Source organism: Apteryx mantelli, chromosome 5 (assembly GCF_036417845.1).
Source record: "Apteryx mantelli isolate bAptMan1 chromosome 5, bAptMan1.hap1, whole genome shotgun sequence".
Classification (NCBI taxonomy): domain Eukaryota; kingdom Metazoa; phylum Chordata; class Aves; order Apterygiformes; family Apterygidae; genus Apteryx; species Apteryx mantelli.
In genome coordinates this window covers 62,237,513-62,264,136 of record NC_089982.1, presented here as the reverse complement: position 1 = coordinate 62,264,136, position 26,624 = coordinate 62,237,513, and the positions used below count along the sequence as shown (strand labels likewise).

The 26,624-nt window shown below is 41.2% G+C and overlaps 1 protein-coding gene across 10 annotated transcripts in view; it reads left to right on the top strand.

Moving 5' to 3' along the window:
* The window catches only part of TBC1D1 (TBC1 domain family member 1), a 130,561-nt gene that overhangs the window by 98,190 nt on the left and 5,747 nt on the right, over positions 1-26,624 (top strand). For 9 of the 10 annotated variants that reach the window (XM_067298148.1, XM_013949504.2, XM_013949507.2 and 6 more), the window contains 6 exons: positions 3,307-3,492; positions 6,103-6,264; positions 9,078-9,236; positions 20,002-20,246; positions 20,689-20,848; positions 24,576-24,745. In XM_067298148.1, coding sequence (XP_067154249.1) covers positions 3,307-3,492; positions 6,103-6,264; positions 9,078-9,236; positions 20,002-20,246; positions 20,689-20,848; positions 24,576-24,745 — 1,082 coding nt within the window. The remainder of the gene's footprint in view (positions 1-3,306; positions 3,493-6,102; positions 6,265-9,077; positions 9,237-20,001; positions 20,247-20,688; positions 20,849-24,575; positions 24,746-26,624) is intronic. The other variant, XM_013949511.2, reaches the window with a different exon arrangement.

The following is a 26,624-nucleotide window of genomic DNA, read 5'->3' as shown; positions in this document are numbered from 1 at the left end:
CAGAGTGCGAGTTTGTGAAGATTTAAATAGTGCCTGCTAGTTCAAGAGGTTGTCTTTATTTTTTTACAGTTTTTTAGCCCTTGAGTTTAACTGTGGTAACATGCAGATAAATATTGTGTGAGGAAACAGGTGGTATTTGGACCTACCCTATTTGATGCTTTGAGAGGAAAAGACTGACAGTGGCAGAACTTAGACAAGCAAAAGCGAACAGCTGTGAACATTTCCATTCGGATTTAGTTGACTGAGTTCACTTGTGCGAGTGCCTTTGAACAAACAAGGAAAGACTAGCTGTGCAGGAACCCAGTCGGTCAATATATAGTAGCTTTCTGAGCAGAATTTCAAGGGGTGCAAACCTTCCAATTTTGTTAGCTTGTAGAGAGGCAAGAGATAATTTTTATGTGTATGTTTCATTCATAATCTTTATTACAGTGTTAGCCAGTGATAAATGCAATGGACCACTGGGCTACTCCACAGAATCATTTTTTCAGGAGCGTCTCTTCTCTAGGAGCCAATGGAAATAGCCTGCACAGGTGTACTTGTCCTTGGCTGGGCAGTCTGGGGAATGGGTTTTGGTGTACTGCTTTTTAAAGCATTGTCTTGCATGTACAACTGGGCAGCTTGTCCCCTGGGGGGGCCCTTCACAGCTCTGTTCTGTTTGGCTCAAGGAGGAATACTGTTGAGATGGCTTTTCCTTTGGAATTTGGTAGGAAGAGATGGGTGGGTTTGATCATTCATTTTACATGTGGAGAAATGAGTAATTTTTTCTTCTAGAAACAGGTTGCATCAGAGATTATTGTGCCTTCAGAATAGCTGTATAAAATAACCATACATTAATTGATAGGTAAAAATGGTACTATTGGTGCATAGTTAAATTAAGTGATACCATAGGAATAAGGAAAACAAAACATAACTTACTGTTCCTAAAAAGAAAAAAAAAATTTCAGTTTGCATGAGATTTATTTGATGTTCACTTTCTTTTGTAATGTTTTCAGTCTTTTATATTACTTTGCATGCTTGACAAGAAGCACATTTTGTGTTAGACCAGCAGAAGCCTGAAAAAAGAAAAAAGCATAGCTTGTTATGACATAATTAAAAACTAAAAGTGAGAGCAAACATGTCTTAGGTGTTTGTCCCCCTTTCTGAATATTTACTTTAAGAACTGGTAATCATCCCATTGCATGTCCTTAGTTGGTGTTGTGTTTGTGCAGCTGAGGGTGTGTGTTTCCTTTGTCAAATGCAGTTTAGGTTTTTTGTTTTTTTTAACTGTGTGGGTGTTGTATTTGATTTGATATGCTATCTGAATCATGCCACATTTCAGCTGTAGTCATATTTCTGTAATTTCTCAAATTTGCCCATTCCTTTTTACTTTTCTCCTTCTGAAACTGTAACTAGCATGCTGTGACCTTGATGTATTGTAGAGTGTTTTTACCAGATTATAGGGAAAAAAATGGTTTGGGCTTTGGGCCATACTTTAGACTCTTGTTCAGAAAAGGTTTGTAAATCTGCTTGAATCTGATATTTGGGAAACCTTGCTTGGTTTGCTACTTCCTGAAAAATGAGCATGCGTGAGGGATGGGAAGCACTGGAGCGCTCCATGTCTGGTAGACCATCTCCTGTGGGCCCATTGCAGAGCAGCCTACAGGTACCCCGAGTACCAGGCTGTGGAGCAACGTGCAGTCACCTTGGCCTCTCCCTTTCTCACTGACCTCTAAACTGAGCATTGGTCAGCTAGATTTGAGAATGAGAATTAGGATTAGACCTGGACCCATCTCATTTGACCTTCACTGTTTCCAGGAGATCATCTGTAAGCATACTCTTTCCATAAAGCCTTTTTTGCTTTTACCCCAGCAAGTCACAAGGTCTTAATTCTCTGTACACTCCAAAGGTCTATTACCGCAGTTGCCAACACCTTCCCGGGGCTTGGCACACGAAAGGGAGCTGCTCTCCTGCAGCTCCCTCTGACCGTTCCTGAGACATCCAGGCAGGAAAGTATGAGACATTCTGGCCCCAGTTTGTTCCTGCTGCATCTATCCTTTGAGAAGTGAATGTATTTCAGCCTCGTTTACTGGTGGTTTGTCGGTTAATTGGGGGTACGGCAGGAAGGATGAGAATGCACTACACCTGTTTTCAAAGGGTGGGGAGGAAAGTGTGTTGTGTAGTGGTAGTGTCTAGCACTGATACAGGCCTCTCCATGGGCTGGGTACATTCACATATCTTATTTGAACAAATATAAGGAAATGGACACTAGCTCACTGTTTATTACTTAATAGACCGGAATTTTCAAGAGATGTGCTAGCCGTAAGTTTTAATCTCATGTGCAAAATTACTGAATATAGATTTGATTTTAGGCAAAATCAGCATAGGTTCTAATCCAGACAGAGCTCACTGCAGGATGACCCCTGTGTATATGTATATGTACAATTAAAATGTGTGTATGTGTGTATATATATGTAAACACACACACACATGTGTATGTATATGTAAACATATACACACTTGTGTGTATATATATAAACATGTATACATATATGTATGTGTGTATACATGTATATGTAACATATACACACATATGTAAACACACACACACATATAATATAATATATATATTTACATATATACACACACATACATATGCACACATAAAGGAATGTTATGGGTTTTGGATTTTTTAAATAACCTGTAATCCGAGGACACAGAAGAATGTCAGAGTTTCAGTATCAGAATCTAAGTTGACTTGGCCAAAGAGAAGATGTACCAGCAGGATTTTTAAATGACACAATGCTAAGAGACTCTGTGTATACAAGAGTATACAAGGTTAGGTATGTTCACAAGACAAGTGCTTGTCCAGTTAAGCATAAAATGACTAGGCCTGAATTTCAAAATAAAAACACTGGATAACTTAGTCCTGTTCTGAATGTATGAAACATGTAATCTTTTGGAAGAGATCTTGAAGAGCAATAGTAGCCTTCGTTTTGGTTTGAATATTCAAATTTTGCATGGAAGCATAAATATTTGAGTAATGTGTGTGTATGTGCTATAAAAACTACAAATATTCTCAGTAAACAAATGTACGCTCAAATGTGACTTAACACTGTTCTCATTGCCTATAGATGGACGTTAAGTTTGAAATGCACGTTAAATTTGAAAGCCTAGAGACCACTCAGGTGTTTGCACTAGGGAAATTTGGGTGGATACTTTGTTTTAGTTTTTAATATATGCAACTGTCAATTGATCTTAGAAGGTATGTCCCTTCATTTAACTAGTCATGAAATTTAAATGGTTGACAACAGCTTCTGTCTTTTAAAGATTACTCTGAGTTGGGAGAGCTTCCACCCAGATCTCCATTAGAACCAGTGTGTGAAGACGGCCCTTTTGGGCCAGTGAAAGAAGAAAGGAAACGAACATCTCGTGAGCTTCGTGAGCTGTGGAAGAAAGCCATTATTCAGCAGATACTGCTTCTCAGAATGGAGAAGGAAAATCAGAAGTTGCAAGGTTAGTAAAATTCTTGATTACACACTACTGCAATACAAGTTCAGTTTTTGGTTTGCTCTGTGGCCTTTGCAGTGGATAAGACCAAGTGTTGCTCTTTTAGAAACATACAGATAAGTAAGTTCAGTAGCATCTATGTCAGGTCTCCTTATTGTAGGTAATGATTTACAGGGATTTTTTGTTGGTGTTTGTTTTTTGTTTTTTTTTTGATTAGCACTTCACCTTGTGGTTTGTTTGCTTGATCTTAATTGTTACTCTTTTCGTTTTTCTGTGGCTGTTTTGTTGTTGTTGTTGTTTTTGTTTTTTTTAAGTCTGGTGCTTGGAAGTGCTGATAAGGAACTCAGCATTATCATTTTGAATGGAATTCTTTTTTTGCATTGTCATCCACAAGTCAGTGCTTAAGTATTGATCACTGCAATGGTCTGTTTAGCCAGTGCTGAGGTTGCACTGAAGTTCTTAAGAAGCTGGTTGTGGACTTCAGCCTATGGTTGCCTGCTGTAGTATACACACTGTGCGAGCAGGGTTTGTAGAGAGAAATAATGACTTAGATAAGGGGACAATAATGCAGTCACTACATTCTTTTAACATAGTACTAACTTTTTTTCTATGTAGGCAGATCAGAAAAGAATAGAAGGTGGTAGAATGGTAGAGCAGAAAATCTGAATGCTTTCTTCTAGAAAAATATTTCTCTTTACTTCGGCTTTATTTTTAAACCTTACACTTGTCATTAGCATTTCTAAATTTTCTCTACAAATGTTAACAAATCCAGTTTTATATTTCTAACTGGTATTTCTCTGAAAAGGACCTGCGTTTCTTCCTCTCCTCTCCTTTTTGTCAACATCTTATTTGCTCTGTATTTGCATCACTTTCATTTTCAAAAAAAGTTACCATATATTGCAAAATGTACATGGTTTTGACTGATATAAAGCTATATGGGCAGTCCTTTTAGTAGAAAAAAAAATCTTCTCTTTTACTAGTATTGGGGATCCTGCTTTTCTCCAAAGTAATTCATTCTACATCCAACAGTTAATGATAATTTTGTTATAATGGGTTTTTTCTTGGGATAGTGATTTCCTTTGGGATTGAAACCTTGAGTAATCACCATAGTCTCTGCAAGAAGCCTGAATTCAGTTGTCTTTGACATTCTTTGTTTTTTCTTCCAACTTCAGTTTGGGTGTTCCAGTCATATACACAGACATGTCTCCCTTTCTCTACTTCTTCTGGAGCATTGAATCCTTTTATAATATATGATTCAGATGAGGAAGATGATTAACTATTTTTAACTGACTTCTTTATGCATTTGGGCTGATCATCCTATTCTGTTCCTCCTGGTTTTGATTTCAAATATTAAGTTCAAGCCCACATCCTTGTGCATCACCTTCACCTTTTTCTTCAGCCTCTTTATTCTGACATGCGATGAGAAGGAGCTTGAGAAATGTGAAGTCACAGTAGTTCTTAACCAAAAGTTTTCTGTGGCCAAATGCATAGCCACAGCGAATGTCGTGGTGGCAGTTTTGACAAGTCAAAATGCACCTGACCAAGAATACACATTTTATTCTACAGAATTACAAGTGATTGCCTTTGCAAGTTGCTGCCTAAAGATATGAATGAGGAAAAGGACAGAAGTGTTTATCTGGCTGATGTTAGATGCTGAGGAAGAGAGGGGCCACCTGCATCCCTTAAGGGGTGGGTACCTGGTGTGAAAATGGCAATTCTTCTCTGCCTTTGTGTAAACTGCAGAAAGGGTTGCCTTCCAGGAAGGACTGTCTTCGAGGAAGAATAGCTGTGTAGAGATAGGGCCCAGGAGTGTGGAAAAGTCGGTATACCAAATGCGAAATCCTTTTTTAAGCTTGGGCTGAGCCTCTTGGCCAGAAGGAGGGAACCTCTCTCTTGGACATTGGATATGGCTTCCCAGAGTGCTTAGTCCAGCCTGTGGGCTACTTACTTAGCAATACAATTAGGTTACTTTTTATTCTGATGCCTGAATTCATGTAGTCAAGTTTCAGTAACAGTTCTAATTCCCAATAGTATTTTTTTTTCAGTTGGAGAGTTTAAAATGAGGAAGATGCAATCAAATACCATTTTACATTTCATATTTGTGATCAGAGCTCCTAAAATTTCTGCAGTCTCTTTTGAACTTTCCTTTTTCCCCTTTGAACTTTTCCTTTGACTATAAAAACAGACAAATGAATGATCACCTTTAAAGTAATTTTTTTACTTTGGCATTACTAAAATTATTACTGTATGCATAATAAATAGGTAACTGCATTATTTTTGTATTTTTGTTTGGTGCAGGGCTTCTGTGCACTAATTTTTCTAAGAGTTGGTAAAGTGAAAAATCCTGTTAAGAAAATCTTGCTTTTTTAAATCTTCAGATTTAAAAGTTATCTAACTGTAAGGTACTGCACTTAAACAGGCCATACACAATTATTATTACGTGGAATATCTTTAGAAAAAACACACAATTTAAACATTTAAAGTTTCAGAATTGTAGGCTTTGGTTTTAGGCATCTTGCAGGGTGACTTTTTGCATGATGAAGTCCTAAGTGAAATGAATCCATTTTATAAATATTAAACAATATTAACTGGTGCATTCATGATACCATTTCCTAGCTTCAGAAAACAATTTGCAGAACAGACGTCTGAAACTTGACTATGAAGAAATCACACCATGCTTAAAAGATGTAACTTTGATTTGGGAAAAAATGTTGAGTACACCTGGAAGGTCAAAGATTAAATTTGATGTGGAAAAAATACATTCTGCTGTTGGGCAAGGTAAGCATAGCTTGTTATTCTGAGATGTTGAAATACATGTAAATTATATTAGAAAAGGAAGAGGGTGATTTCTTAACCACTTCTTATAACCAGCTTCTTACTGGAGGTGTTCCTCAGCTTGCTAACTAAGCAAGTAAAAACATTTGTTATCTTCATGGTTATGCATATTCAAGTAACATTCCCTTTCAGAAGAAGTTAATGTACTTGCCATTCATTTTTGAATGAAACTTCTTACAGGAGAAGAGTGAAGAGTTGAAGCATTTCAATTGTTGCAACTTGATTTTTATAAATTAAAATTTATTTAAAAAGAAAGGACTGCATAGAGAACTGAAGAAACTGTCTACACTGTTATCTGGATATTCTCTGTTCTAGCCTGTTTAGTATATGTATATACAAACAGTATACATTGATATCTTCGTAAAACCACCTTTTTCTGAATACAGCAAAGCACGTTACTTACAAATACCCCTGACAGTCTTCCTCACAACTCTTGGGCTGTGACCAGCCCCTCTCTCCACTACATCAAAAGTAACGTAACCTAAGGGTGTTTTTTAAATGTTCTAAGACATTGGGTCATTGCTCAAAGTTACTTGTGCCATGGTTGGATCCAAAGTCCTCATGCTTGGTGCTGTATGTAGCAGATAGCAAAGATGGCCATTCCAAGGAGATTTTATAGTTTTATATAAAGCCTTCCAATGTGAGGGAGGTAGCAAGAATTCACAACTAGCAGATATTTAATATTTTAAATATTGAGCCTGCCATTACTTTATCATCCAAGTAAGTTACACTAAGTTGATGATTTATGATGATGAGGTGGGTCTAGATTTCTTAACGATACCAGATGACCCAAGCACAAATCTCTGCAGAGTAAGGAAAAACTTGTGGTAATGAGCTTTCTTGTTTTATGTAGATAGAGGGCTCTGTCCAGTCAGTATTTGAACATGAGAAAAAATTTGCTTTTGCTGATAGGCTGGTGATGCTGGCCTGCTTTGGAGTTCAAAATATAAGTTAAAAGACTTGGAGTAGTGCCAAAAGTCCTGCTTAATGAATTGCTAATAATAAACACAAGTAGCCAGTGGATAGGGGAGTCTTTCATAGCTCTTGATGTTATGAATAGCTCTCTGTAGAGACCAATTGTGGCAAACCAGAATTCTTAGAGTGAAGTGGTGTCAAATTTCCTATCTACAGAAATGAAAAATGCATTTAAATTGATTTTAGCAAATTCTAGTTTAGACAAAAAAACGTAAAAATAAGAATAAGCAAGGCAAATAAGCAAGAAAGGTAGGATTTAGTAGGCATTGGGGTTAAGTTAGGATAATAAATATATTGTATTGACCTATAATATACGTTATAATAGCTGTTTAAATATAATATATCTTTTATATAAGAAATATTAAACTAAACACTCTTATTACATGTGCAGTGCAGCATACACAGATGAACTTAATATGGGACCATTTCCCCTAAAAGGGCTTCAGTTCGTCTGTAGATTTGTAGCTACAAAATGTGCACTATTAGGCAAATTCTACCCTACATTGCACACTCAGCCTCACTGAAACTAATGGAATTTTAGAAATGTAACTGAAGACAAGAACCTGGGTCATTTGGTGGCTGAATCAGCATTTTTCCTCACTGTTTCGTGTTGGAGACTTTTCAGTAATCAAGTTTAAACTGCCCTAAGTAATTTGTAGAAACATTCTCTAAATACACTTGTGGTTTGGATTTAGATATCATACATTTCTGCTAACATTTGATTTTAAAGCAGTTGTCTGTAGATTATGATAGTCTAGTAAAAATAAGTATTAGAGATAAATTAATATGCTTTTGTGCTTATATAAGATAGTAAAATTGTCCGTGTAAGTTGTATGCTTGAGTTGATTTTTGTTTCTTTTATTATTGTAGTCATCCATATGTTAAATGCCAAAACATAGGTTAAATACCAAAGAAACGACCCCTCCAAAAACACTTTAAGCCATAAGTTTTGCTTCAAACTCTGATATCTGATTCCAGTACATTGTCGACTAGACAGAACACTTTGCCAAAAATTAGTGTATCAGTTTCTTGTGTAGCTGATTTAATATTGCTTGTCTGATGCTGAATGAAGTATGTGTGTAATAATAAACTTTTTGTTACTTCCAGAGTTTTGCATATAGATACAAATGAAGGCTCCCCAAACGTGTGAAATAATTAAGTAGCTTCATCCCTTTTTACAGAGAAGAAAATTCAAGCTTTAAAACACTTGTGCCAGTCATTCAGCAAGCCAATAGCAACAACGGAAATACACTACTGCCTGATTATCTGCCATTTGTGGTAGTCCCTGGATCATACCTCACTTGTACTTGTTTATGCTTCTGATACGGTGAATCCTAACTTGCTAAGATTTACTTCAACAGCAGTCACTGTGCTGTATTAGGGGAAAATATTGATTAGTTCTTTTGCAGTACTTTATTATGTATTTTGACATGGAAAAATGGGAGAAAAGCATAGAGCTTTTCAGAGAAAAGTATTACTCTTTTTGCTGTCCTCCTGTATTACACTTTTTGCTGCCCTGCTGAAACCTCCTGTAGCAGATGTGAAGCGCTAACCTTACACTTAGGCAGCTCACCCTGTTTCCACCTTAAATCTCTCCTGTTAAAATGCTCACATCTTTCATTGTTTGAAAAAGTATAAGCAGCGTGGTTTGATCTGCTTCTGTGGTACAAGAGATCCATATCTGCTAGATCTTTCACTTCCTCAAGCCTGTTGGCTTGGGTTGTAGCTGGACCCTTAGTGTGAGTGGGAATTACTATTTTAATGACTGTTTCTTCTCTCAGGCGTGCCACGTCACCACCGTGGAGAGATTTGGAAGTTTCTAGCGGAGCAATACCATCTTAAACATCAGTTTCCAAGCAAACAACAACCAAAGGACACCCCTTATAAAGAGCTCCTGAAACAATTAACTTCCCAGCAACATGCAATACTTATTGACCTAGGTAAGTAGAACAGTGTTCTGAAATTAAGACAAGAGCTTGATGATCTGTGGAAGAGAATTAAATAAAAGAAAGTAACTCATAAAAAAACCTCTCAGTTTAAGGTTATTGGTAAGAACAGTTACTTTGACACCATTAGGAAAATGCTGAATTTACATATCAAGCACAGAGGTCCTTTGCAACACATGATAATTAGAGGCTGCTAGGTGTTACTGTAATGCATCTATATTTCAGATATTGCCAGTAAATTCCATAGCCCAGAGGAATAGAAGTTGTCAAGAAAACAAGTAAATTTTTAAGTGCAGGTTGTTGAATAAGTGCCATTCATTTCTAATGCCTGATGCTCTCTTTTAAATATTTGAAAATAATGTAGATGTTGTGCCTTTTGCCTTTTTTTTTTTATGGGTAACTGGTATTCTTATCTTCATTAAAACAATTCTAAAAGAGGCCCCAAAGTTGCTTTTAAGGTATTTCTCAGCAGGGTTTTCACACTACCTAATTTTAAGCAGTAACTGGCCTTATTTCAGGGCTTTGAATTGGTCTGCAGAGGCACTTAGCTCTCCATTCAGCAAAGTGGAGAGATTCGGAACCAAGGCTCTTATCTTCGAAGTGTCTCCTAGGCAGACATCAGACAGGTCTTTTGCCTTCTCAAGTAGAGATTCTCTTTTCCCTCATGTTTATTATTCAGAGCTTGTAAGGATGTTTCAAATACCGGAAGGAAACACAAGAAAGGAAGTCTAGATGGAATGAAATGGTTGTTTTAGGGTGGGACCAGAGGAGATTGCTCCAGGTAAGAGCAGTCCTCACTCACCTCAAAAACCGTTAACCATTCCTTTTACTTTTCCTGTTTCTCTTCATTTGTCACTTAGTTCCCTTGTGTAAGATTCTTTCATTGGCTCTTACCCCTGCTAGACAGCAAAGACAGCCAAACCCAGGGATATTTAATAAGATCAAAAATCAGTGTTGTGTAGGATTTGGATCTGTGTTAAACATTGTTACTGGTTGCTGCTGATCCCAGACAGTGCTGTTAAGATCTGTATCAGTAATGGTGATCTCCATCTCAGCAGCTCCTCTGAGCCCTCAGAAAGGCCGTTTCCCTCTGGCTCCAGTTCTCCCTCTGTGCAGCATATTGCACATACTGTGCTCCTCAGCTGGGTGCCAGGCACAGGCTTTGATTGCTTTCTCTGGACTTTTCATGAGCCTGGCTTCAGGCTTCTGCTCACCTAAGTGTTGTTCTGTGGAATCTGTGGTGGGCATTGAAGCATTTCTAACATGACAGTAACTGTTTGGATATATGTGATTGCTGAGTCACACGTTCACATGTCTAACCTTTACCATGTAACAGTATTTGTGCTTGAAGATAAGTTTTCTGATGACTTTTGTCTCTAGGTAACACCCATACAATAAGAGGCAGCAATGGCTAGGTGGGAGGCCTTTTGGGGTAGGCACAGGTAGACCACGAGGGCAAGGGAGTACTGAAGTAAATTTCCCTTCGTATTAACAATGCAGGTATATAACACCTCACTGGTATACTGCTGAATTGCAAGTTTTTACACATAGTCCATAGATTATACTTAGGAATATACAGTCTTGGTATTTTTGTTTTGTTTTGTTTCTTAAGATACTACTTTCTCCTTTCTTAGAGGACGATTATTCAGCTTACGGTCTCAAAATCCAAAACCCAAGCTGGTCTCTTTTTCCAAGAGGATCCCTGCATGTGGGATAGTCCTTTGCTAACTCAATGTTCATCGTACTCTTCCATAATAAATGAAAAAATAAATCCCTTACTCCAGAGCATGACAGAACTTATATTTTAAAAGGCTTGTGTTCTGAGGTTGGTGGCTTGTGTCTAAGGAGTAAGAGCGGGGAAAGAGGGGATTTAAGAAGTCCATAATCATTAAGTTTGATTAGATGTATTTGTAATGAATAAACTGTTAATAGGGGAAGGTATTCACTGCAACTAATGGAATTGTCACCAATTCAGAATGTCATTTAATAGAATGATAAAAATTTGTATCATTTTTGTTTAATCTGAGTTATTAATATGTATTGTATGATTTTCACTTACATGATTTCTGTAAAGAAGTTGTGTATAGTTGTCCCATCATATTCCCATTTTTTCTAACTGTACTACAGTACACAAGTATTTTTCATTGCAAATGTAGAGGCTGTACACCTTTTCTTCCACAGGGAAGAACTGCCTGATGAGGGATGATCTATACCTAGAGCTGTTCAGGGGCACCTATTTCTGAATAACACAGTGTGCAGACAAGCTTCAGCAGGTACTGAAATGTGAGAAAAGTTGTCAAGTTTAGATGGTGACCCAAGCTCTATGGTCAATGAGAGTATTTTCTCCTTCTTTGGTTGGACTAGATGATCTCCAGAGGTCCCTTCCAACCTCAACCATTCTGTGAGCACAGCTAACAGAGGCAGCGAACAGACGCAGCAGTTTGCGCAGCAGTGTTTGGGCTCTGACTAGAACTTGAGGATCTTGTTGGAAGTTGTGGGCTTCCTGAGGACCCCCGAGGAACTAGCAGGTGATTGCTGTGAACAGGAAAGGGGAAGCTAGGCAAGGACAGCTGCAGGAGGCCTTGACTTCTCCTGGGAAAAGCTCATGGGAAAAGCTCTAGCTAGGAGTGGCTGCTGCTAACAAGCTCTCTTGGTTGCCCCGGCCAGAGGGAGTTGGGGCCTTTGATCCCAGTGGCCCTTGATTAGGGTGGTCAAGCACCCTGTGAGTCAGTGCTAGGGAGAGGCCTATATAAGAGCCAGGCCTAGAGCGCAGCTCCCAGAGCGCAGCGAACAGAGGCAGCGAACAGACGCAGCAGTTCGCGCAGAAGGGCGCGCAAAGGGACCTTCGTTTCTGTTCCCTGTGGTGTAGGTTTCCTCAAGTATGGACGGGACACACGGCACAGCGCGTTCCCCAGTGGCTGTTGGAGTTGCTGTGTCAGAGGCTGGTACCCAGACCGACCCTCTGCCAGTAGATGCAGCTCTACAGGTCTCAGGCTGCAGGGAGTGCTTGGGGCCTCTCCGGGAGGCCTGGGCTGGCAGCCAGCTCTCCTGCAGGAGGTGTGCTGCTGTTGGCGAGTTGTGTCGTCAGGTAAGGGAGTTACGGGAGGAGGTCAGTAGGCTGCGCAGCATCCGAGAAGCAGAGCAAGAGATAGACAGGGTATTCTCGGAGACTGTACAGCTCCAGGAGTCCCAAACCCCTGCAGCAGTGGAGTTGCCAGAGGGCTCTGTGCCGTGTGAAACGGTACATCATAACATCATAGAAGAAGACTGGAAACTGGTCACTGCTCGTGGGAGGAGAAAGGCTCCTACTCCTCCTGAAGACCTGAAGCTGAAGAACAGGTTTAGTGCCCTCCAGGATGAGGAGATGGGCATGGCTGCCAGGGAAGTACCTGGGACAACAGACCCTGTGCCCTGCCGGAACGCCCGGAAGAAGCGGTGGGTGATTGTTGTGGGGGACTCCCTGCTGCAGGGGACGGAGGCATCTATCTGCCGACCTGACCTCTTGTCTAGAGAGGTTTGTGGCCTGCCGGGGGCTCGTGTGAGAGATGTCATGCGAAGACTGCCTAGGCTCGTCCATTCTTCGGACTATTACCCACTGCTGCTCTTCCATGTGGGCGCCAATGACACCAAGGGCAAACTGGAGACCATCAAGCAGGATTTCAGAGCTCTGGGGATGGTGGTCAAGGGTCTGGGAGCCCAGGTCATCTTCTCCTCAATCCTGCCAGTGAGGGGGATGGATGAGAGGAGGAGGAGACGGACTTTCCAGGTTAACGACTGGCTGCGCCGCTGGTGTTGGCAACAGGGTTTTGGTTTCTACGACCATGGGACCCTGTTTGAAGATCAACAACTGATGGCGAGAGATGGGATCCACCTCACGAGGTGGGGCACGCGGGTCTTTGCCAACAGGTTGGCCAACCCGGTAAGGAGGGCTTTAAACTAGGAAGGACGGGGGAAGGGGAGAGTTATAGTGCCAGGGTAGCTGGCAAAAGACTGCTCAAGTCGGGATGCCTCCAACAGGTGAATGCAGCCAGGGAAGTGCGCATGGGATGTGGCTATGGAGGACCCTCTTTTACCCCTCCTGGGAAACCTGCATGCTCGATCACCTCCCTGAAATGCCTGTACACCAATGCACGCAGCATGGGGAACAAACAGGAAGAACTAGAGATATGTGTGCGGTCGCAGGGCCATGATCTCATTGCCATTACAGAGACATGGTGGGATAGCTCGCATGACTGGAGTGCTGTCATGGATGGCTACGTGCTTTTTAGGAAAGACAGGCCAGGAAAGCGAGGTGGTGGAGTTGCTCTTTATGTGAGAAAGCAACTGGAATGTATGGAGCTGTGCCTAGGGGTGGATGAAGAGCGAGTTGAGAGCTTATGGGTAAGGATCAAAGGGCAGGCTAGCATGGGTGACACTGTTGTGGGTGTTTACTACAGGCCACCTGATCAGGATGAGGAAGTCGATGAGGCCTTCTACAGACAGCTGGAAGTAGCCTCACGATCCCAGGCCCTGGTTCTCATGGGGGACTTCAACCACCCCGATATCTGCTGGAAAGACAACACAGCTAGGCACAAACAGTCCTGGAGGTTCCTGCAGAGCATTGGTGACAACTTCTTGACACAGGTGGTGGAGGAGCCAACAAGGAAAGGTGTGCTGCTGGACCTCGTACTAACAAACAAAGAAGGACTGGTGGAAGATGTGAAGGTCGGGGGCTGCCTTGGCTGCAGTGACCATGAGATGGTGGAGTTCAGGATCCTGCGAGGAGGCAGCAGGGCACCAAGTAGGATCGCAACCCTGGACTTCAGGAGAGCAAACTTTGGCCTCTTCAGGGACCTCCTTGGAGGAATCCCATGGGTGAGGGCCCTAGAAGGAAGGAGTGTTCAAGAGAGCTGGTTAATATTCAAACATCACTTCCTCCAGGCTCAAGAGCGGTGCATCCCTATGAGTAGGAAGTCAAGCAAAGGAGGCAGGAGACCTGCATGGATGAGCAAGGAGCTCCTGGCAAAACTCAACCAGAAGAAGGAAGTCTACAGAAAGTGGAAAGGGGGACAGGCCACTTGGGAGGAATATAGGAACGTTGTCAGAGTATGCAGGGATGCGACGAGGAAGGCTAAGGCCCGTTTGGAATTAAATCTGGCTAGAGATGTCAAGGACAGCAAGAAGGGCTTCTTCAAATACATCAGCAGCAAGAGGAAGACTAGGGAAAATGTGGGCCCTTTGCTGAATGGGGTGGGTGCCCTGGTGACAAAGGATGCAGAGAAGGCAGAGTTACTGAATGCCTTCTTTGCTTCAGTCTTTACTGCTCAGGCCAGCCCTCAGGAACCCCAGACCCTGGAGGCAAGAGAGAAAGTCTGGAGAGAGGAAGACTTTCCCTTGGTGGAGGAGGAGTGGGTTAGAGATCATTTAAGCAAACTTGACACCCACAAATCCATGGGCCCTGATGGGATGCACCCACGAGTGCTGAGGGAGCTGGCGGATGTCATTGCTAAGCCACTCTCCATCATCTTTGAAAGGTCATGGAGAACAGGAGAGGTGCCTGAGGACTGGAAGAAAGCCAATGTCACCCCAGTCTTCAAAAAGGGCAAGAAGGAGGACCCAGGGAACTACAGGCCAGTCAGCCTCACCTCCATCCCTGGAAAGGTGATGGAGCAGCTCATCCTGGAAGCCATCTCCAAGCACGTGGAGGAAAAGAAGGTGATCAGGAGTAGTCAGCATGGCTTCACCAAGGGGAAATCATGCCTAACCAATCTGATAGCCTTCTATGATGGAATGACTGGCTGGGTAGATGAGGGGAGAGCAGTGGATGTTGTCTACCTTGACTTCAGCAAGGCTTTCGACACTGTCTCCCATAGCATCCTCATAGACAAGCTCAGGAAGTGTGGGTTAGATGAGTGGACAGGGAGGTGGATTGAGAACTGGCTGAATGGCAGAGCTCAGAGAGTTGTGATCAGTGGCACAGAGTCTAGTTGGAGGCCTGTAGCTAGCGGTGTCCCCCAGGGGTCAGTCCTGAGTCCAGTCTTGTTCAACTTCTTCATCAATGACCTGGATGAAGGCACAGAGTGCACCCTCAGCAAGTTTGCTGACGATACCAAACTGGGAGGAGTGGCTGATACGCCAGAGGGCTGTGCTGCCATTCAGAGAGACTTGGACAGGCTGGAGAGGTGGGCGGAGAGGAACCTCATGAAGTTCAACAAAGGCAAGTGCAGGGTCCTGCACCTGGGGAGGAATAACCCCATGCACCAGTACAGGTTGGGGGTTGACCTGCTGGAAAGCAGCTCTGCGGAGAAGGACCTGGGAGTGCTGGTGGACACCAAGTTAAGCATGAGGCAGCAATGTGTCCTTGTGGCCAAGAAGGCCAATGGTATCCTGGGGTGCATCAGGAAGAGTGTTGCCAGCAGGTGGAGGGAGGTGATTCTCCCCCTCTACTCAGCCCTGGTGAGGCCCCATCTGGAGTACTGCATCCAGTTCTGGGCTCCCCAGTACAAGAGGGATGTGGCACTACTGGAGCAAGTCCAGCAAAGGGCTACAAAGATGATTAGGGGACTGGAGCATCTCTCTTATGAGGAAAGGCTGAGAGAGCTGGGCCTGTTTAGCTTGGAGAAAAGAAGGCTGAGAGGAGATCTTATCAACGTGTACAAGTATCTGAAGGGAGGGTGTCGAGAGGATGGAGCCAGACTCTTTTCAGTGGTGACGAGCGACAGGACGCGAGGCAATGGGCACAAACTGAAACACAGACAGTTCCATCTGAACATGAGGAAAAACTTTTTCACTGTGAGGGTGACAGAGCACTGGAACAGGTTGCCCAGAGAGGTGGTGGAGTCTCCTTCTCTGGAGATATTCAAAACGCGCCTGGATGCAATCCTGTGCAACGTGCTCTAGGTGACCCTGCTTGAGCAGGGGTGTTGGACTAGATGATCTCCAGAGGTCCCTTCCAACCTCAGCGATTCTGTGATTCTGTGATTCTTTCAGTTGGTGTTTTGCAACACGTGGTAAAGTAAATAAAATAAGTCAGAGTATCAAGGCAGTGCATGCAAAACGAGTCTTGTAGAGCAGGCAAAATTCTGCAGATCTGGTGTGTGTAAAGATAGGGAGGGCGACTGTCTGCGTTACCTTTGCTTTCCTCCGTTTGACAGGCCCGCCAGGTTTAGATTTAGCACTAAGGAAGTGTTTAACAATCCAAGGAGCCTTGATGCCAGCTGGGAATAGGTAGTTGCAATGTAAGTTGTTTCCCACCAGATTTTGTCACATCAACTTTAGGAATTCCTGTAGATTGCACAATCCTGAAAGCTATTTTTGTTTTAAGGAGAGACATTTATGTGTAATCATAGATCATTTGCTAGCAAGTACCTATCAGTCAAGCCAGCATATGTAGTATCAATACGCTTGGCAATGAACGTTGGGATTGTCATCCTGAAATGCCTTAGTAAGGGGTGAACAGTTTTGTGCTGGATTAGTGAGTTGAATCAGTTCAGAGAGCCCACTGAGCACCAGAGCTGGCGCAGGGGGATGGGATAACCCTTTTGGCAGCAGGAAGCAAAGTGTCTGAGTTTGGTGGCTTACGTAGCAGATTGGGGCTCGCTGGCTCAAGAAGCTGCTCGTGTTTCTGTATTGTTCCACACACAAACACTTTCCCATCTTAGCCATGTGCTCTGCTTGTAGAAACAAATGACTGCAAGTGTTGGCAAATCAGTAATTGTGTACAGCTGTTTTCACAAACAGTGTTATTGAGGGAGGTGTATTTGCTAGCTCATTAGCTCAGGGAAGGACTCAGGCCTATTTTTTCAGTAAGGTGAAAGTAGGAAGCTGAAGAGTTTAGTGATTCACGCTGAAATAGAGTAGTGATGTGCAGTAACAGACAGTGTAATTGCTAGAAGGCAGCCAGAAGGAATTTGCATGTTTTGACTTGTGTTTCTCCAGGCTATCAGAAGTGTTTATCTTAAATAGATCTTTAAGGATCTTTCTGAAAGCATGCACATCTCAGAAGTGGAATTGTGTAGGCTTGAGAGAAGAACCCATGTTCTTGCAATGTGTGGTTATAATATTTAAAAGCTTTCCCAAATTAAACTAAAGAGGTTGTGCTGACACAAAGTGTGAGCCAAATCTGTCACAGCATTGCTCACGCTTAGCTGAGTCAGTGCATCTTTAGTGTTGAATAGAGCTTCCTGAGAATCAGGGCAGTGGTGTGTATCTGGATGCACAGTAAGATACACCATCCACTTTCCTGGCCCAGGTCATTGTCACAGTGCTATTTCGTCTGTGCTGGCTAACATAGGGCAGGAACTGAACCGTGACTATCTCTTTTCTGCAACCAGCTCATGGTCTATTGCTTTTCCCCACGTTGCTTGGGTGAAAATGGCAGGCTGTGCTGGGAATTTATAACTGTTTATAACTGCCAGGAAGTTCTGCCTGAGCTGAACTGGTACAGAAGCAGTATCTGCCAATTAAGATGAGTGGGTTGCTGCGTGCTGCCCTACTGGAACCCCTAGCGTTTCTAGAACAGCAGTCCCCTCCTGCCGCACCGTGCTGGGAGTACACTCTCCTACACAGCAAGATGTTTGCCCGTGCCCTTCTGAAGCTGATGGCATCCTGAACTATGCTAATGCAAGTACTGCCAATAGTACTCGATGCCAGAGGATCACGGTCCAAAATAGAGATAATTTTATTGTATTTTTGCATTGAGAGCTAGAACCCTGTGTGGGCAAAGAACAAAGCCATGACTGCACAGAGGCTTTTTTGTTTATTTCCTTTTGTGGCTCCACCTGCAAATCCACTGCTGTCAGAGGGGATCTCAGGTCCTGAACACCAAGTTTAGGTTCAGTAAATGATTTCTTTTCTTGATAAGTGAGAGCAACCTGATGACTTGCTGATGGTACCAGTGTAGAAAACCACTGGGCTCATCATTAGGTGTTTGCTGAACACAGCAGAAAATTGTTTTATTGTTCTTCAGAAATAAAACAGTAAGTATTTACCCTCTCATTCAGGCTCTCTTGAGGTAGCACGGTTTGTTTCAGTCTCTTTTGAGCAGGGCCAGAGATTGTTTTTTCTTAAGTAAAAGCTAAAACTCTTACTTAAGCCATAACCAGGGCACTGAGAAAAAAATCAGCTTGTAAGTTTATGAGTTATTCCTCTTCTCCATTTACTGTTTTTTTTAGGACTCCTTTGCATTTTCATTCTAGCTCAGCTTATAACTTTTCTCCTGCAAAACTTGTATAAAAGGAACCTTGCAACATGAGTGAGGCAGTACAAGTCTACTTTTAGACTATATTGTAATAACTTGTAGTTCAGGCAGAGAAATCTTTGCAAAGGAATGCAAGCTCCCCTCTATTTTAGAAGCTAAAAGCATTGCTTTTGTAACATTCAGTTCTTTGACAGCCTGGTCGGGGCAGACCTGGTGGCAGCTGAAGGCTGGAGCCCTTGTGTGATGGACCAGGGCAGCTACCAGGATGCAGAAGGCCTCTGCCCCAGGCTTTGTCTTTTTGAAACAGGAGCTCTGCTGTTATCTGGCAGCACAGCAGCATTCCAGGAGCTAAAGGGTGGGGTGGTATTTAACAAGTGGGCAACTGAAAAACAAGCTCCACTTAATACTAGAACAAAAGAAGTATTCAAATTTCCTCTCAGTTCAGGTGTTTTGCAAGGGGAAATCTGATGGGGGAGGGCTTTTTTCCCTTGGATAGGAAAATGTTCCCTTTTTAAAACATTTTCTAAAAAATCTGTAAAAATGAAGCCTTTAATGCATCTGTTCCATATATATATGTATACGTATAGCTGCACAATTCTAGAAATATCGTATGTGAGCTCCAGAAAGAAAAGGCAAATTGTGTTTTAACTCACTGAGTAAATGCTGTGAGTCAAACTGGTTATGTAAGTTACATATTTGGACTGATTCATTTTAAGGACAAATTGATCCCAGCTCTATATTAAAGTTTACAGATAAGCCAGTCTGGGGTGGAGATCATCCCCTTGTTCTAGATCTAAAGAGTTAGGAATGCAATTGAGCCATTTCTATAGCTCTGCAATTAACACATGGTCTGAGATTGCGAGAGATGTGGGGAACAGATCCAGTAGCCCATTGCCACCCTGGGAAAGTTTTGCTCCCACAACTCACTCACACCTCCCTGAGCGACAAGGCAGAAAAACTAGCCCCACAAAAAGGAGTTTTCTGCCAAGTTAGTGAACTCAATCAACTCATGAAGGAGTCCAAACTTTATGGTGCAGAAAAGGAGGAGGGACCGAGGTGGGGAGAGAGGTAGGAAGGGACACAGTTACTGGAAAGAAAGACAAGAAGAAAACAGAAAGGGAACAAGCCCTGACCCAAAGAACTCATGTTCTGAGTCTTTATTTGGATCCTAATAGTTGTCCAAAAGCCAACACTTAGGAGAAGAGGACTGGGTGAGGCATGGAGCCACTGAGTCCGGCCTCTCACTATTTTGGGCAACCACAGCCTGTAAGCCTTTTAACAAACTGATCAAGGTCCAGTCTTAAGAACTAGTCACTCAGCTGATCCTAGCAGCAGACTTTCCCCATCTCGGAGCCTGTCTTCTCTGACAATTTCCAAATTAACTTTGTAACTAATGTAACAAAACCAATTACACTCTGTAGAGTGTAAGCACTTGTAGTTTTGTACTGTTAACTTTTTTACAGTCTTCATGAAGGTTGACTCAAAGAGAATCCACCTTTTGAAAAAAATGTTTAATAACAGTGCAAGAGTGCTTTTTGTTCATTTTTCAGTTTAAATTGCTAACCTCTGCTATTTTCACAGGACGCACATTTCCAACGCATCCATATTTCTCAGCACAGCTGGGAGCTGGACAACTGTCACTCTACAATATTTTGAAAGCCTATTCCCTCCTGGACCAGGAAGTAGGATATTGCCAGGGCCTTAGCTTTGTAGCAGGTGTTTTGCTACTTCATATGAGTGAAGAGGATGCTTTTAAAATGCTGAAGTTTCTCATGTTTGACATGGGCCTGAGAAAACAGTATCGTCCCGACATGACTATTTTACAGGTATGGGTTCTGTTTCTCTGATAACAGGATGCTAATGCTAAATAGTAATAATGCAGTACAGATAGTATTGTCAAAATGTGCACTTGAACTTAAATTCAGTACTCACAAATGAAGAAGGATAATCTGCAAAAAGAATACTTCATCTTAAATGCATTAGTTTCAAATAAAAAGAGGCTACTGGGGAAACTATGGAAACCATAAATAGCAAGAATTCTGCTGTTTGTTGTGTGAGGGTCAAGTGACCCTGCAAATGTACCTGTTGCAGGCTCCTGGGTCTCTGAAATGGCTCCTGAATACTTTTTTTTTTCTTCACAAAAGTCAGCCTGAACATCAATTGATAAGTATCTTGCACAGTTTCTAGTAAGAATATGAAGCATAGACTTTGCTACTCTGACTGTTAAAACCTATTTACCTTTAGTCTGTCTAATCCTCTTCCATGCAGATCCAGATGTATCAACTGTCTAGACTTCTTCATGACTACCATCGAGATCTCTACAACCACCTAGAGGAACATGAGATTGGCCCCAGTCTCTATGCTGCTCCCTGGTTTCTCACCATGTTTGCCTCCCAGTTTCCCCTTGGATTTGTGGCCAGAGTATTTGGTAATTCCTCATAAAACTTCCATCTGTTCTTTTAGAAATTTTATATTCAAAATCCTGCTACTAGGAATAGCATATCATCCAACCTGTTTCATACATATGGGAGAAGTGTTGAACATACTGTTGATGAGCAGAAGAAAAACAACAGAAGTCATCCTGTAGGAAGCTTAGCATTTGTGGTAAAATGGAAAGAGAGTGAAGGAGAGCAAGGGAGGGTTCTGAACTGTCCTGTCTTTTCGTCTTCATTGTTACCTTTTTCCACCCTTCAACTGTTCTTAGAAATGATGTAAAATTTTATGCCATGAAGGCATAATATTATGACAGTAGCACCTTAACACCTAGAGTTAGTTTTGAGCTGAAAAGAGATGCAACTAAAGCATCATCTGAGAAACACATCCATTTACTCCATTGTCATTGTCTCGAACATTGTCAGTGGAAAATGATTTTGAGGATTGTGTTTCTAAAACATGCACACACACACACACTTACAGTTTAATCATTCTCTTCAGAAACACTGGGCTTTTAAAATAGCGTTTGTTATCCTTGCATTTTTACCCTGAAGGATAATCTCTTCACTTTTGTGAAACTGGAAAATGATTGGTAACATATGACCTGTCGGTTCCAAAGTCACTTACTTTACCAAATTTTTTTTTTTTTGAATCTACAGAAGTCACATTCTCTGTCTCTCTCTGTCTCTCTTATTATTAAAATCCTATTAAGAATTTACCTCAATGCTATCTTCTGGATGTGTATTCCATAGATTTTTTTGGTGTTTGAGAAGAGACTTGTTTTTTTTCAGTTTTCTGTTTTTCAGTTTTACTCTGTGGTACTGGATCTTCCATTAATAGCATGATGAATTGGAGCTCTCTCCCTACTTCCTCTCTTCAAATAGAAAGCTATTTGCATTCTTCTTAATCATTCTTACCTAAGAGATTTAAAGAAACAATGATTTATTCAGGTATTAATATTGACAGTTTCCTAACTTCTAAAATTATAGTCTCATCTACCACAAGAACAAAAATATATATGTAGATTCCAAGAAGAGCTAACAAGAATCCAGTCCTGTTTCTGTTTAAGGTCATACCAAAAGTAGTGTTACAGGACATCATAGTGGTGAAGATGGTATATGCTAAGTAGAACTACAAGTCCTGTAATTAATGTCTTAACTCCAGGGAAAAGAGCATTTTTTTGAGGAACAGTGTAATGTTCTACACAGGTTAACTTCACACTGACAGGTATCTAACTGACAGTAATTATCTGCAGGAATTAAATGAAGTGCTGTATATGTGTCATATACGGAGTTTATAATCAGTTTTCTTTCAGTCATCCATAATCAGTTGTAGTATTGTACATGTTAATAATAGTCTTTGGACTTTTAACTCCACTGAGACATATGAGAAAGTGCTTTGTGTATCCAGTATATTTGGATTTCTGCCTTAATACACAGATTTGTATTTTGTCTGTCACTGGAAGATTGTAGAGCATTAAAAAGCAAAGGTTTTAGGTCAGAACAGAGAGCATAGATACATTCATGATCTCCACAGAACTCATTTTAGGTCAGGAACAGAAAAGCATGTGTGACTGAAGCCATCACCTCTGATCTCTGGCAAAATTTAACATGACCAACACTTGCAGTTTTTAATGTTTCAAAGTATGTGGTGATTTATTTAAAACAGTGTTTGCTGGAAGTATGTGATTAGATGAGAACATAGAATGTAATTCTTTTACATTCAAAAAGTAAATTTCACCCATGATAAAGACTCTGAAACACAAAAAAACAACCTCAAACCTAAAAAAAGGCTAGAGTTGTCGCTTTGTTAGGCTGCGGTTAGCAGTGCTAGAGTTGTCACTTTGTTAGGCTGTGGTTAGCAGTATGGCAGAAAATACTATGAGCCAAGCAGTTCTGACCCACCCGTTGATGCATTTTTGCAGAATGTGACATGTATATTTTCACTGCTCACTTGTTAGAACTTGAGAAGAAAAAATTTTGCCTTTTAATGTCCAGGTAACTTGTGTATAGGGTAATAAGACAAATAGAATGTGCTGCCATCTTCTAGCTCTGTTAGCCATGATATGTTTGAACCCTTGATGTTTTAAGCCCTACTACTATTTAATAATATAACTGCTGCAGAGTACCTCCTTTAGATTTCCACAGAGCTTACTGTTTTTCAAGTAGTTTTAAATTTTTATATCCAAGCAATATATAAAAGCAGTAGGCTATGAAGAGGTTAACCTAAAGACATTGTTGTGAGACAAATAGCAAAACTACATTTTACTTTTTAATTACCTGTCCAAACTTTCAGCACTTCTCCTTAGTAGAATCTAATAAAAGTATAGCATACAAAGATATGGTTTTGAATACCCCCTATTTACTTAGTAGTGGAGGAAACTTGGTAGAATAGTGTTCATTCTGTTCCGAGATTGTAGATAAAACTTGATTTTAAATCCTGTAGTCTGCCAGTCATGCTGACAGTAATTCGGGTGCCTTTACTGTACTGTTGTTGGCTGACAGCCCACTTTGAGCAGGCCTTGGGAGTGGATAACAAATGGGTCTTTGTTAAGTACTCTCTATTTTAAATGAGAGAAGGGTTTCAGACATATATTACCAGCTCAGCTCATACAGACATTCATTAACAACTTACAGGTCACCTTGAGTTAATCTACATGTTTGTATGGGGCAGGTGTTGAATCATAAATATGCATTATTCTCAGCTCTGTGTTTTCACTTTGTGTTTCCTACCTCTTCCTTAGCATTCCTTGTCTGAAAACGTAGCTTTCCCTATAAAGCATTTTCCTGTATTTTGGCAGTTTCAGTTGAGGTCGATGTCCACTCTGTTATCGCTTTCCTGCCTTTGAACTTCATGTTGAATCAGAGTTGAAACACTTTACACCACTTTTAGGATGAATGGTGGCAAGTGCAAGATTTATGGTTAGTTATTACTTGTGCTTTTCTTTCTCAGAGAGGGGGAGAGAGAGAAAGAAAGAGAGAAAGGAGTGAAATGAGTTACAGCTTCAACATTAAATACAAGAGATTGTAAGAAGAAATTTCAGTCTGATACAAACTTGAAAAGAGAGGTTATTTTTACTGAGAAAGGCAATTAGCCAGTGTTTTCCTTTTTTGCTCTCTCCTAGGCCCTTCTTTTTTGATCATTAACACATACTATCCATTTGGCATCATTGTGCTACTTTGTAAGTAATTGCAACTTCATTCACAGCTTCAATGACAGGGAAGGGAAAGAGAAAGAGAGAAGCCCTTTAAAAAATTAAAAATATATTTAGGAAAAAGAGATTACAACTACAGTATGTTCTCTTCCTTTTACACCTCCATCAGTACCTTTTTATATATGCTAAATACTTTTGCCCATAGTAAGTCCCTCAATAAAACCAGGAGTAGAGCCTGAGTTTTAGTAGCAGGAGAGTAAAAAATGCTGGTTTTGGTCAGATGGGTTTGTGAATGATATTCTTCCTGGCTGTTATCTATATCTCACCAAACAGCTTAAATTGATTATGTTAGTTAAGTGTACTATTCACACTTGAATTAATTAGTAATAATCCTGATCCTGCATGATTTCTAAAGCCATAAGGACAGTAAGAAAAGTACCTGTTCAGCAGAGCACCTCTAGCCTCTTGATCTACCCTATAAGAAGTTGTTATCCTTGGACATTTTGTTGTTTTAATATCCCTGACAAAGATGCACTTGCTTAATGTACTTTGTTTTTTATTTTCACAGATATGCTCTTTCTTCAAGGGTCAGAGGTGATATTTAAAGTGGCCTTAAGCCTTTTGGGAAGTCACAAGCCCTTGATTCTACAACATGAGAACCTAGAAACTATAGTTGATTTTATTAAAAGCACTCTCCCAAACTTGGGTTTGGTACAGATGGAAAAGACCATTAGTCAGGTATGAAATAATCTGAACATATGAGTAGTAGCTAAAGAAATGACACTTTTTAATAAGAGTTATTTGTTGATAGAAGAATCACAACAGATTGAAGTATATTGTGCTATTTCCAGCTGAGAAGAATTCTGTTTTTGCAGTTTTTAAAATGTTGAACTTTTTTGGAAGCATATGACTAGTATAGTGTACCTGTATTCTTACATGTTGGTTATGGTCACTTTATAGAGGCTTTAAAGAAAATTGCACTTTACTTTTTGAAGTATGCGTAATGGCAGTTATTGACAGCAATATTTTAGTCCATATGCACTACATGCCGTAAGGTAAGCAGCAAGGTGGGCTAAAAGCCTTCTGGACTTTCCTGTCTCCCAAGAATCTTCTTCTCTGAATGTGATTTCAGAAGCAAAAATTGACGTACAAGAGCCTCACAAATGCTGACTTTCTTTAACCAAATTAGAGGCCTCCCTACATTGACTTTGTCTATACCAACTTTTAAGGCGTTAGTTCAGTATGCTAGAACAGTACTTTTGCTCTTCCAGAAATGGTACATGGGCCATGTAGCCTTTTGCAATAGGCAGTGGTTCTTGATAGCAAGGCCTGGAAATCTTTGCAATGAATTTATAATCGTAGAGAGGTAAAATGATGTAATATTGCTAAGCTAAAAGGAGGCTCCAGAATTTACCTGTGGGATTTGAAAAAAATCACAGATCATTGCAGATAAGGGTTGTCTGTTTATAAACCCTGACTGTTATACTTGAAAAGATCCAGCTGTAACATCTAATTTGTGGCAGGCAAATAGAAGACTCTTTTTAGCCTGTTCTTCTGAAGGCTTCTTGTGACCCAAAACACTGGAGGGTGGACTGTGCTGACTTGCAAATGCCTGCCACTCACCCAGGACTGAAAAATCTGCAAAGCCTGTGGCTTGATAGAGAAAGCCAGCAGCAGCACGGTATGCTGCAGACTGCTTGTGCGGGGTTCCCATCTGTTCCAGTCAGCAAAGCTTCCAGGAGGCAGGCACCTGGTGCTTAGTATTGGCTGAAGGAGGGAGAATTAGAGAGCTTGTGGGGGAGGAAAGAGAAGAGGTTTGTAGGGGGTAAAGAGGAGCAGGTTATCTACCAGGCACAAAGCCCTGCATACACAGCTCCACAGAGACTTGCAGTGCTTAGGCAAGCTGCAGAAAGCCCCTGGCTTTGAGCAGAAGGAAGGAAAGATATTCTGATTTTAGGCGGCTCTGTCCAACTGCTCTAAACTCAAACTGGGCAGGTTGAAGTGAGTTGAAGGCAGAGCAGTTCCTCTGCTTTGATCAGGGCAGCCTTTGAAGGGAGCAGCTGTTTGACCAGCCCTGCAGTTTGTACATAGCTGCTGGGCTAATCCCCATGCTCCTCACCCCTCCTGTAGCCTGGCCTTTGGTTTACATGCTGTAACTTGCCTTCAGTTTGTTAGCTTTCAAGTTAAGCTTTTGATTTGTCTCATGTTCCCCCCTTTTAGATTTGGTACTCTGGTTATGACAGCAGGGATTTCCCTCCTTCTCAAGAGCACAGATGAGGCTAGAAATGGCAGAGGTCATGAGAGGAACTATCAACAATTTGCCTTACTGAATTGCACCATCTGTTTTTTTGAAATTATGACAGTGTATGTTCTCCAGAGATGCCTAGATCATATAGAACATGGAGTTATGTATCCGTTGCTAAAACTAAATTAAAATTGTGTTCTAGCCTTTCATGTTTAGGTGGTCAGTATGTGAACTCATGTTGCTGTACAACTACTCAAGAGAATTCTTTATAACATATGCAACAGGTATCTAAGATCTCTCCCTTGTTTCACAAATTTGATGTTTTCTTTAACTGCATCCAACAGTTAAAGCTTTGTAGATGAAACTAAATGA